This window comes from Marmota monax, unplaced genomic scaffold (assembly GCF_021218885.2).
Source record: "Marmota monax isolate L192 unplaced genomic scaffold, Marmota_monax_Labrador192_F-V1.1 WCK01_AAM20220418_F8-fsc00014, whole genome shotgun sequence".
NCBI classification, from domain to species: Eukaryota; Metazoa; Chordata; class Mammalia; order Rodentia; family Sciuridae; genus Marmota; species Marmota monax.
The window spans coordinates 33,945,726-33,958,697 of NW_026695222.1; the positions used below are offsets into that span (position 1 = coordinate 33,945,726).

The 12,972-nt window shown below is 51.5% G+C and overlaps 1 protein-coding gene across 2 annotated transcripts in view; it reads left to right on the forward strand.

Annotated features, from left to right (window-relative positions):
* The first annotated feature begins 5,896 nt into the window (after positions 1-5,896).
* Positions 5,897-12,972, forward strand: part of Slc13a3 (solute carrier family 13 member 3) — a 63,724-nt gene continuing 56,648 nt past the window's right edge. Inside the window, exon 1 of one of the 2 annotated variants that reach the window (XM_046434026.2) lies at positions 5,897-6,052. In XM_046434026.2, coding sequence (XP_046289982.1) covers positions 5,942-6,052 — 111 coding nt within the window. In that variant the 5' untranslated portion in view covers positions 5,897-5,941. Of the gene's footprint in view, positions 6,053-6,277; positions 6,299-12,972 lie in introns of those variants that run through there. The other variant, XM_058575646.1, reaches the window with a different exon arrangement.

A 12,972-nucleotide genomic window follows, 5' to 3' on the forward strand; every position in this document is an offset into this window, starting at 1 on the left:
CTCCCTGCCTCGGGCATCAAGAGGTCAGTTACTAAAGGGCTGAAGTCATGGCATTTACTCTATTTCTTATTCATATTTTTTAGAACTTTCCAAGGTCTAATTTTTACCCCTTCCCAGATGCAGTGCTAAATAGATATCCTCACGGGCACGTGGTGATCTTACCCAGATTCCAAAGTAAAGCGGTCCTACTCAGACACGCGTGTCTGCGGGCTCCGAGGCACCGCCTGGCTGCGCTCTGAGCGCACGCTGGCCTGGTTGTATGATTCCTGGTGATTCCAACTTGAGCAGAGGCTCAGCTCCTCCTATAACGGGTTTCCTTTGCTACACCAGATGCCCTAAGTTTCTGTTATACGTGGATTTAACATTGAAACACTTGAGTCTTTCCCAAATGAGATGTTCTTTCCATTTCTCTGTGGCTGACCCCATGGTCCTGGTACTTTGATGCACTTCATGTGAGATGGCCTTATTAGAAACAAGCTGTTGTCATTACTCCTGTGTGACAGGGTTCCACTTCAGATTCTGATATAGGAAGTTAAAAGATACTGTTTCCCCTACACTAAACGTCCACCCTCACAAACAAAGAGGATTTATAAGCTACAAAACCATAATTTTAAAAAACAAATAGAGAATTGTGGACAAAAAAAAACCTAAAGGAACTAAATTTTAAGAGGAAATGCCAAGATCCTCCCAGGAGAGAGGGACCTCAGCAGTTCACACCCTGAGCAAATGCCTGTTGATGTGGCCAACTGTCAAGGGCCACCTGGGAGCTGCCATCCGATGAACAAGGAGGGGCCACTCAGATCTGGATCACCAGTGCAGAGATGGTACACCTAAGGGACAGGTTGAGGAGGGCTGAGGATTCCCCTGGGAGAAAACGGGCCTCCCGTGAGTGCAAGGTACCAAAACTGGGGTGGGAGGCAGGAGAGGAGAACTGAGAGAAAGACCTGACATGATACATATTCTCACATACAAAATATTGGGAGGGAGAGAGAAGCATTGAGAGATGTTCTCCCCTCCCAGGTCCCCCATGCTTAACTACCAGAGACAGAGAGAGGGTAGTGTCACTAAGAGAAAGAGACATGAGGCATTCCAGACCTTCACAGTGTGTTGGGTCACAGCCCTCCAAAGCCCAGATGAATGTCAACAGGGCTGGAAAAATCTTCCTAGGTTCACGAAATGGGGGACAGGATTTGTCAGAAAAGAAAACTTCCTAATCACCCAAACAAGACAAACTAAAAATACAGCCCATCAGGTATCAAGTCTACCTAGTCCTAGTGAAGGAAAAGTTCTGCTTCTGCCCTCAAACACTTGGAGCTGAACTAAAATTACACCAAAAGCTGAAACCAGCTCAAGGACCAATCAGATGAAGTCCACACTCTGTCAGTCTTACTGGAAAAGGGGAGTATCCCTTTCTGGAGGTAAATATTATCTACTTCATTCTCTATCATCCCTTTCCATAAAATATCCCCTTTACACTCAGATATTAACAAACAGAGAAAGCAATAGAATGAAATAGTTAAGAGAGAAAAGAATTAATAGAAGTAGACCTGGAGTTGCTCAGATTTTTAAGTTCTCAGAGACTTTAAAAAAAATTATGACAAATGGAATTATCTAAAGAACAGCATGCATTAATACGTGGGAAATTAATATGGAAAATTGTAAAAAGAATTAATAGAAATACTAGAGTTTAAAAATACAATATCAGAAATGAAAAAGTTAAAATCTAAAGCAAACTGGACACAGCAAAGGAAAGTATCTGTGAAGTTGAAGATGGAATATAAAATGCCCAGACTGAAGCACAGAGAGAAAAACAAAGTGAAAAAAATATACAAGACATGACCTGAGATTTGTAAGACGATATACTAAATCCTTTGACATAAGTACAACAAGTTCTGAAGGAGAGGAGAGAAGGGGCAAAAGAAGTATCTGGAGACATGGTGACAGGGCACAGTCCAGACTGATGGAAGACACCCACACACAGATCCAAAACCAGCTCAGCAAACTCCAAGGAAACAAGTACAAGACAGTGCATCCAAGCACAGTACAACCCAAATGCCGCAGAGCCAGAGATAAAGAGACCTTCCAACAGAGTAAAGAGGTACGTGACCTAAAGGGAACGGTGACACAAATGGTAGCTAATTTCTTACCAAAAACAATGTGAACTTGAAGACGGTGAGATGATGTCTTTAAAGTGCTGAAAGAAAAAAAAAAAAACCCAGAAAAAAACTGGTCGACTCTCACAGTGAAAATCACTTTACTCTGTATCCAGTGAAAACAACTTCAAACCCAAATACTTCAGAAAAACCAAAGCAGAGGGAATTCCTCCTCCCAGACCAGCACTGTAAGAAATGGCAAAAGGAAAGGACGCCAGCGACTAAGAGAAGGATCCTGGATCATCCTGTCAGGAAGGAACGAAGAGAGGGGTAAATATCTGGGGCATGTGAAGACCATTTTAAAAGCACCTTCATTTTAATTTATTTATCCATATCTTTAAAAGGTTATTGACTGTTAAAAATATAACAATGGAGGCAGGAGGATCCCAAGTTCAAGGCCAGCCTCAGCAACTTATCAAGGCCCTAAGCAACTTAGCAAGACCCTGTCTTGAAACTTTAAAAGGGGGGGGGGGGGGAAGGGGTTCTCGGGAAGGGTCTCAGTGGTTAAGTGCCCCTGGGTTCAGTCCCCAGTACCCCAAAACAGAACAATTGTATTGTACAATTTATAAAGTGGGGTTCTGGTAAATTTTTAACAAGTGGCTCTCTGAGGGGAAAAAGTCCTTATTTATAGAACTTATTATTACTGTAAGGTAAGTATTCCCATAATGGTGATTTCAACTTATCAGTTCTACAGCTGGCTTGTATTTTTGTTTTTTTCAAATTTAATAGTCCTCTCTCATGGTGAGCTTCAGCACACCACTGGGTTTATAGAATACATAAATTTAAAAAGACAACGAGAATACAAAGAGTGAGAGGGAAGTGGGAAGTGGAATGGTATGGTTCTTATGCTATTCCTAAAATAACACCTTGTCATATGAAAGGAGACTGTGGTGGATGTACGTCTTAACCTCTAGAGGATCATTAAAATGATAATACAGAAGAATGACAAAATAATAATACATGAAATAGATGGAACTCCAAAAAGTATATTCAGATGGCAAAAAAAAAGACACGAGAGAAGAAAAAGAGGAACAAATAACACATAGAATAAATAGAAAACAAATAGCTAAAGAGGACACTTAAATCCAACCAGAAAAATAATTACATTAAACATAAATGGACTAAATACTCCAATTAAAACTCAGAAGCTTGGTGCAGTGGTGCACACCTGTAGTCCCAGTGACTTGAGAGACTGAGGCAGGAGGAATGCAAGTTCAAGGGCATCCTGAGCAACTTAGCAAGACCCTGTCTCAAAATGAAAAATAAAAATGGCTGGGCACATAGCTCAGTGGTAGAATGCTCCTGGATACCATCCCCAGTACTACGAGAACGAGAAACAGAGACAGATATAGAGATAGAGACAGACAGGATTAAAAAGCAAAGTCTATCTGTCTACTACATACAAGAAGCAGTTATGAATATAGAAGCATATATAGGTTGACAGTAAAAAAAAAAAAAAAAAAAGGAAAAAGTTATCCCAGGGCTGGGTAGAGCACTTGCCTTGCATGTGTGAGGCCCTGGATTCGATCCTCAGCACTACATAAAAATAAATAAAGATATTGTGTTCATCTACAACTAGAAAAAAATTTAAAAAAAGAAAGAAAAAGATATTCCATGTCAACATTAAGCATAAAAAAGTTAACATAGCTATATTAATATCATGGTAGCATCTTAAGTTTCCTAAATTATATTTGACTGCTGAAGCAAAAAGTGTAACACTGATGTAGTTATAAATGTATTAAGAATAAATACTATAAACAATCCTATTATAAAAGAGATAAGGTTAAAAAATGAGAAGATAAGGTTTCTTCATTTCTCTGAATCTGGCAAAATGACACCAGTAGACTTACGCTAACTTATGTATAATAATGCTCAGACCTACACTGAAAAAGACACAAACAACAAACCCAGACAACCCAAGGGCAGAGGACTCTTCTCCAGAGAAGCTGTATAGATGGCCAATAAGCACGTGAGAAGGCTCGGCCTCAGTAACCATTAGGGAAATGCACATCAAAATCACGAGATAGACTCCACACCCCAACAGTATGGCTATCATGGGGGGAAAACCCTGGAAATAAATGCTGGTGAAGTTGGAACCCTGGTGCACTGTTGGCGGAATATAAAGTGGGGCAACATCTATGGAAAAACAATAATGGCCATTCCTCCAAAAAAATAAGCATAGAGTTATAATGTGAGCAAGTAATCCCACTTTTGGAAAGTACAGACTCAGATAGATACTTGTACACCCGTGTTCATAGCAGCATTACTTGTAATGGCCAAAAGGTGAAACAGTATCAACAAATGAATGGATAAATAGCAAAGCATGGTACATACATGCAATGGAGTTTTTAAAATATTCATTATTTAGTTAGTTAGTTATAGGTGGACACAATATCTTTATTTTGTTTTTAGGTGGTGCTGAGGATTGAAACCAATGCTTCATGCTTGGTAGGTGAGCGCTCTACCTCCGATCCACAACCTCAGCCTCATGCAATGGAATTCTATTCAGAAAAAAAAAAAAAATCTGACACAAGCCACAACATGAATGACACTGGAAAACATGTTAAGTGAAGTAAACCAATAAACCAAGTCAGAAGACAAGTGTTCTGATACTGTTTATGTCAGTAAAATATCTAGATCCACCCAATTCACAGAAACAGAAAGTTGGGGTGGGGAGATGGCAGAGGCTGGGGGAGTTAATGAACGAGTACAAATTTCAGAGACACAGAACTTCCAGAAAAGGGGGGGGGGACTCCCGGATCTAGGACTTCGCAAAGAATTTGAAACCAAAAGCATGACCCGAAGGAAAATTTAGCTGTGAGTACATCAAACTGAGGATGCCCGCGGAAGCCTGTTAGAGATTGACAGGGCCTGGTGTCGGGGCACCCCGAGACCCTCAAAGCTCCAGGGCAGAAAGCCAGGGACGCCCAGAGCGCGGGCCCCGGGGGGAGGAGAGCGCCCAGGAGGAGCCACCTGTCGTTAGGGGAACAGATGAACCGCGGGGAGGCAGCGCCACGTCCCTAGCGACTGGTTACAACCAGCGAGGGCGCCAAACGCTGCGGGACACCCAGAAACCGACTATTCAGGACCTGCGCGGGACGGTGCGATGACACAGCGACTTCGGGAGACTGTTTTATCTGTTCCTTTAAAAGACCAGCCATGGCACCCTGCGCCTTCATCCAAGAGGAAGGAGAAGCCTTCTCCAGGGAGAAGGGACCCGCAGGTCCCTCGCCAACCACGGGAGAGAATAAGAAAAACCGCTGGCGCTCGGGGGCGCCTCCCCGCTGTTCACCGAACTTCCCCGCACGCCCCGCCCCTGGCCCGACGGTCGGTCACGGCCGTCCCTCCCGCTTTCAGATGAGCAAACTGAGGCTCGGGGTCCGAGGCTGGAGGCCGAGGCTGGGGTCCGAGGCTGGGGGACGAGGCTCGGGGTCCGAGGCTGGGGGACGAGGCTCGTCCTGGCAGCACGTGGCGGAGCCAGGGTCTGCATCAGGTCCTCCGCACGGTCCTCTCACGCTGTGCTTCTCTGGGCGGGGAAGGTCGGGCCAGCTGTCCCGGGACACCGCTGCGAAGCTGCGAGGCTTCCACCCGAGGCCAGGCGCCCGCACAGCTGGGTCCCTGTCCCCAGGCTCCGCTCGCCGCGCTCCTGCGCCCGGCCGCGGGGAGGAGGAGAGCGAGGGCGGGACGCGGCCGGCGCAGTCCCCTCCCCGGACCCTCCTCCGGGCTTTAAGCCGGCGCCCGGGCCCCGCGGGGCAGTCGGGCCGGCCAGGGCGCCGGGGATCGCGCGGATGGCGGCGCTGGCGGCCCTGGCCAAGAAGGTGTGGAGCGCGCGGCGGCTGCTGGTGCTGCTGCTCACGCCGCTGGCGCTGCTGCCGGTGGTCTTCGCCCTGCCGCCCAAGGTAACCCTCCAACGCGCCCGCGCGACCCGCTGCGCCGCGTCCCGACAGGCTGTCGCGGCCGCGATCCTCTCCCCTTAGCCTGCCTCGGACTCTTCCCGGGTATTTCTCCTGCTCTTCGGAGAGCGGCCTTCGGGCTCTTTCCAGTGCTGCGGGATGATTTCTGGTTCTGAACTCTAACTGGCGCTTGGCCATGCTGCGGTGCACATTTCCCTCCACAGTGACCATGAACGCCCAAGGAATGCCAAGGTGGGTGGCCTGGGCAAGTCACTTAACCTCTCTCAAGTAAACTCCTGTAAAAAGAGGGGGGTGATGGTGTCAACCTGTTGCCTAGTGGTGACTTTAAATGAGGCAATATGTGTAAATCTCTTCCAATAGCCTGGTGCACAGTAAGTGCCTAATACATGCTTGCTGGCCTTTCCTTTGCACCAGGTCCTTTGGTGACAGGGGCAGCTAAGATTTAATGAGTGCCTCAGGTGCATCATCTTAAAATCCTTTCAGCGGCCCCCAGAGGGGGAAGACTATTTACACCACTCTCCAGAGGTAGAAACCAAGGCCCAGAGAGAAGTGACCTCAGAGTCACACAGCCAGTGACTGTGTAGGGATTTGCCCCCTGGCTTGTCCCCAGACTTTCAAAGAAAGTAATTCTAGAAGATCAAAGGCTGAGCTGAGGTCAGAGGAAATCAACATGCTGGGGGCTGGAAGGAGATGGTACCCAGGCCCCTCCTGGGTCTCTCGCCTGTGCCAACCCATCGGCCGTTGTGGAAGACAGAGTTCCTACTCCAAGAGATGGCTTCACCGCTCCTCCCGGGGATGCCGCGCGAGATAGTTAACGTCCACAAAAATCACAGCACAGAGAAGGTGTCTCCGTGGTGCCTTACCCAGCACTGCCCAGCTGAGAGCCAGGGGAGCCGTCTGAAGGAAGTGGCCCTTCCTTAGTACAGGAGTAAGGAGGTGGCACCTGGTGGTGGCCGCGAGACCCAGGACAGTGGTGTGGACGAGTCTTAGCTGTCGGACTCTCTTGACATGAAAACCAGAAAATAAATGATGAATAAGTCTGAGGTTGCCCGGGCGAAAGCCAGCCCGCCTCAGCCACCTTCTGGCCTGTGGTTCTCGAGCCGAGCTCCTCTCTTCCCTGGGTCCCACTTTTCTGGTCTTTAAAATGGGGTGATCACCTTCCTGCCTTCTGGGGAGCCATGGGAGGGGTGACGTGAGCCGCTGAGGCCGGCTGGAACCTGCTGGGAAGGCGAGGCTGAGCCTGTGCTGCTGTCCCCAAGGCCCCCCCAGAGACTGAGGAAGAAGAGAGGAACCCCCGCGTCTGTCCCTGACCTGTCTCTGCAAGATGGTGTCCATGTGTCATGAGGCCAAACGCCTGTACTGACTCTGGGGTCTCTTGAAGAAAAACGATACACACTTACAAAATCGAAATTCAGCACGGAGCTGGGGGTGGCCGGGAGGGTTCAGCTTCACTAGTTTTGCAGGACTCCCCTGACCCCAAAGCACACGCGTGGGTAGCAGGGACCCGTGACAGTGAATGCGGCAGCCACCCCTACCAAAAGGAGCGCTTCTCAATGCCGAACTCCGCTGGCTCCGTGCTGGACGGAGCTCCTCAGGCACTGTCCCATGCGATGTCCCCAAAACCAAGGAGGCAGCTGCTTTTTGAGTCCCTATTTGACGAGTGAGGAAACAGAAGCTCAGCAAGGTTAGGTCACCTGCCCAAAGTCGCACAGCTGGTCCAAAGCTGGAGAGCAGAGGTTGTAGTTTAACCACTCTCCTTGGTCATGATTCAGTAGGAACCACTCCTGTTTCCTGCAGTTCCCTGGAGGGAACCCTCTGTCTGGCCCTAGATGTCACTGCTTCTTTAAGTGACCGACAAACCAGCACCTTCTCCTTGGTGCTTGGGGTGGAAAGTTCTAGCCTCCTTCAAAATTTCTAATGACATACCCGAAGCCCCCTCCCCCACATATATTCTTGGATATTAAGAAGTGACATGTTTCTCAATCTGATGTCCAATGTGAATAAGCGTGTCCTTAAGGAACATTGCTGTTTTTATTGCAAAACTGGGTTTGCTCTGCACGGGCAGCCACAAGACTGTCATCTTAACCAGACCCTCCCCATGATGGCTGCACCAAACGCTGGTGATCTACCTAAAAATAGTCTTGCTCTGCAATGTGTCTCCGACGTAAGTGCCTGCAGCGCCGGCTTCATCCCCAACACCAGAATGCCACTGCTGCGCCTCTCCGCAGCCACCAATGCAGGGCGTCTTGTACATCCGGGTTCCTAGGAAGTTTATTTTGTTTGGTGCTGGGATTGAACCCAGGGCGATCTCCACCACGGCCACACACCTGCCCTTTTTCTTTCTGAGTTGCTTAGGGCATCTGAGTTGCTGAGGCCGGCTTTGAACTCACGCTCCTCCTGCCTCTGCCTTCAGAGGGGGATCACAGGCGGGCACCGCTGCACCTGGGTCCTACAAACTTTTGAGAAATGCCAGATATCAGATCAGGAAGGAGGCTTGAGAGGCCCAGCGTTTGCTGCTTGCTGGGTACTGAGGAGGGTCCGTCCTCCTGGGCCTGGTTTTCCAGCTCTGTGATTTCTAGGGGTAGGTGTGGTCCAGAGAGGGCTGGTCTGGTCTGCAGGGAGCTGTGGTCAAGCCAGCGCAGGCACAGAGAGTGTTCTTACACTATGTCCTCTAGCCTGGACGTGGCCAGCAGGGAGGGACGTGGCCAGGAGGAAGGGAAGGACCTGGGGTGCAGAGGCTGGAATCTCCAGCCTCACTAGGGATCCTGGCTCTTACCCCAAAGAATGCCAGCTGCTCAGGACATCAGGATGCTGCTGACTCCAAGTTTTTCAAGTGTGGCCATCATGGGAGTAGGAGGTTTGGGGAGTGGTCTTGTACAACATGGGCCCTAGGGAGCAGGCAGAGATGGACAGTTAAGACAGGCTTGCAAATAAGCATCAGCCCCATGAATTTGCAAAGTCTGGCTCCCTTTCTTGCCTTGCACCACCGAGAGCAAATGAAGCCCTGCTGACCATTTGGCCAAGATGAGTCCTTGACAGTGGGCACTCGCAGGTGACTCCAAGGACACTCCGAGTGGAGGGAGTCGGGATGTGCTAGACAGGGCTGCTACAGGATGTTGTGCAGGTTGTACACTGATCAAGGGGCCTTGACGAGGCCAGCAAGGCTGACCGGCCTGTCTGCCCATGCCAAACTGCGCCTCGGTGTGAGCTGATCCACCTCTACCGTCTGCACAGAGGTGTGCGAGAGGCTCCCCGCAGGCTTGTTCTGGGACGGGGCTCTTGGTAGAGGCTGCGGAGCCCCTGTAGGTCAGAGGCCCACTTCCCAGCAGCTGGTGACCAGGGAAACTGTCATTTTGTTCCTAGTTCTGAGGTTTTGAAATCAGAACTGGATTCCCACCCCACATGCTGGCCCTGTGACCTTGGGCAAGTCACGGTCCCTGTCTGGGCCTCACTGTCTCCACCTGCGACGTGGTCAGAGTGCCTTTCTTCCTCGTTAGCAAGTGATGGCCCCATGGAATGTCATCTGTGGTGCCTGCACTGTCACCCTCGACTTTTAGCTTGTGGTTAGAGAACGTTGCCCGCTCCCGTGTCACAGATGGGGAGGGGTGGCTCTGGGAAGGGACAGGGAGGGAGCATCTAGGCCGAGGGTGGGGTTGAGGAGGGCTTGTCTTGGCTGTGAAATGGGGAAGGGGTGGGGGCGGGGCCTCCTGGACTGGAGACTTTGAGTGTCTGAGCCTCAGTCTCCTCACTGGTGAGGTGGAGAGGATTCTCAGCTGCCCAGAGGGCTGTCGCGAGAATTCAGAGAAGACAGAGACGTTTCCCAACGCTGTGCCCCCCTGTAACGGGGGATGGTCCTCCTCCTCCTCATCGCCCCCACTCTGCCCCACGACTTGTTGTCTTACTCATCTTTCACATTTTAGCTCATTTTCCCTTCACAACCTTAAGAAGTAGCAACGATGATCATCTTTATATTTTTACAGATGAGGAAAGTGAGGCACAGAGAAGTCAGGCCATGTTCCCGAGGCCACACAGCTACTCAGTTTTTCTTCAGTCACCTTTCCCTCTTAGTTCTGGAAGACAGAGCAGCCAGGTTCTGAGAGGCCCTCATGCGAGTTTCTCAGAAAAACCTGGAAGTCCTGCTACATGGAGCAGGTGACTTCTCTGACCAGACACCACCTGGGCTTTTAACTTGTATCATCTCGTTGAACCCCAGGGAGCTCAGACGGGACATTTGTCTCGTGGAGCGGAGCCCGATTGGATTTCCATCGTCCTATACCACCCACATGGTTTCTGCCTGATCCCCTTCCCCTCAATTACTTAGTTACATTACTGTGATTTACCGTCTTTATTTTTTTTTCAACATCAACATCTTGCTGTCCCCCTCCTTTAAAAAAAATCTGAATACACTGAATTTAAAAGGAGATTCTCTGTTGGCACCACGTATGAAAAGCCAGGGTTGTGAATGATGACTAGACACAAACCAGCGACAAATGGTTAGTTCGGGCTCCTCGCTGCTGCCCACCTGGAGCCCAGGGCTGGGCCTGCCCCTTGCTGGGCACAGGGAGGAGCTCGGGGAGGGCACGGGGCTGTGTGTGGACTGAAGGGGGAGGGCAGCTGGGCAGGGAGGGTCCTGGTCCCTTCCTGCTCCTCCGCAGGCCTCGTGGCCTTCTGGTCTTCCACACCCCGATTCTGGACCCACTGCCTGGGGGGCACCTTGGCTGGGGACTCCGGAGGTCGGTGCCTGCCCAGCTCCCCGGTGTCCCCTTCTGCAAGATGGCTGTCACTGTCACCTCAGATAGAAAGAAGAGCCTCCTGGTGTGACCCCGCCGCAGGGAGACTGTTGTGCACAGTCTGGCTGGACCTGGAGCCTCCACCAGGTCCTCACGGGAGGGCGCGGCAGGAGTCAGAGGCTGAGTGGAGGGTGAGGTGGCCAGGCTGGGTCCTCTGCGGCAGCTTCCCGAGGCACCTGCCCGCTGGCCCTGGACTTTAGCCTGGTGGACATGATTCCCAACTTCTGGCCTCTGGCCTGCCCTGCGGGAGCCCGGGTGCTATAGGTCGTTATTCTTGGGGTCATTTGTTGTAGGAGCCACAGGAAATGAACGAGGAGGGCTTGGGAAGTGGAGCCTCACTTTTGGCCCTGAGTTCCCAAGTGCTACTTGCCCAGGGTCACGTGGCCCCGTCACATGGGCCCCTGTTCCTGGGACGCACATGCCTGTTCAGGAGGGAGCTGCTAGGTTGGAAGAGGTCCAGGCTGGGGATGTCTCTGGGTATGAGTTCGTCTCTGGCCTCTACCTGATGAGCTGTGTGATTCGGGAAGAGTGTCTGGACCTCTCTGAATCCATTACCCACCTGAAAAAATGGACGTATCCACCGTCTTTCCTCACTGGGTTTTGTGATAAAAAATAAGTAAGTTCCTATTTGAAAAGCCACGTCTCAGAGACACATAAGTTGTGTCTCCGGCGATGGAATCCAGGGCCTGGCCCGTCCGTGCTGGGCCAGCGCGTCACCACTGAGCTGCACCCAGCCCTCTCAAAAACATTTCTGAGACGGGACCTTGCTAATGGACCTGGCGGCTTTGAAATGCCTCCAGCCTCAGCCTCCCTAGCTGCTGGTCTCAGGCCTGCGTCCTGGCGCTGGCCTTGTGCACTCAGTTCTCTTCAGATCACTGGACGGTCACCAAGGGAGGAGAAGCCGGCGTTGACCGATGGCTTAGGAAAAATCCCGGGCCCTGCTCCCCGTGACCCACCTCCCCGCCCCCTCCACCTTCCTGCAGTTCCTTAATCAGCCCAAGCTGCCCGTCACCCCAGGGCCTCTGCTCTGCCTTTTCCTTCTTTGCTGTGCTGTCCCCCAGATGTCTGATGGTCCTCGCCCTCGCGTCCTTCATCTCAGCTGAGAACTCACCGCCCTGCACATCTCTGGGCCCCATCAGACAGGGAAATGAAGCCGCTCCACTCTCCGCCCTGTTTTCCTTCAGGACCTTTCCCACGACCTGCCCCCCTTAGCATCAGCCTGATAGCCTGTCAGCCACTGTGTGTGTCCCCCTGGGTGCGGTTCTTTTGTCTAGTTCATCATTGGGTCTTTAGTGCCCACACATAGTGGGTGCTCAATAAATGCGTGTCACATAGAGAAACAAAGGTCGGTCTCGTGCCAAGGTCTTGACCCGCATTTCCTCACAAATCCCCGCTGCAGCTCCAAGAAGAAGCTCCCGGCTCCTGTGCGTTGGCTTCGCTCTGTCGGTTCTTTGTTTTGTTGGTGTGGTGCCTGGGGTTGAACCCAGGGCCGCTTTACCTGGGAACCGCATCCCCAGCCCTGGGTTTCACTTCTGGGGATGGACCCCAGGGGCGCTTGACCACTGAGTACACCCGGCCCTTCATAGACTTTATCCAGAGACAGGGTCTTGCAGAGTGACTTAGGGCCTTTTTGTGTTGCTGAGGCTGGCCTTGAACTTGCCATCCTCCTGCCTCAGCCTCCCCGGTCGCTGGGATCACAGGTGTGCACCGCCGAGCCCAGCTCTGTCTTGTTTCTGCATTTGCCCCGTGAGGGATCTGAGGGCAGAGGGCAGAGGGCAGCTGTGGGAACGGTTCCCAGCCGAGTCTCCACAGTCGTGCCTCCTGCACTGAGACGCTGAGTCCGCCCACCCTGAGAACAATCGGAAGCTGACTCAAGAGCTGGGAAGAGGGCCGGGCCAGGGGCAGGGACAGCTGTGGGCGACTGTGATGCTCTGGGTGGGGCTGGCCACCAGAGAGCCCCCTGGCCTCGGCTGGCTTCCCTGAGGATGGGATGAGGGGCTCCTGAAGAGCGGGAGCCAAAGGCCGGAGGGAGGAGTCCCCGCCCACTGACCCACTGAGCTGGCCCAAACCGCCGCTGCTGAGTGCCTACTAAGCGCACAGGGTGCTGGTGCCTGG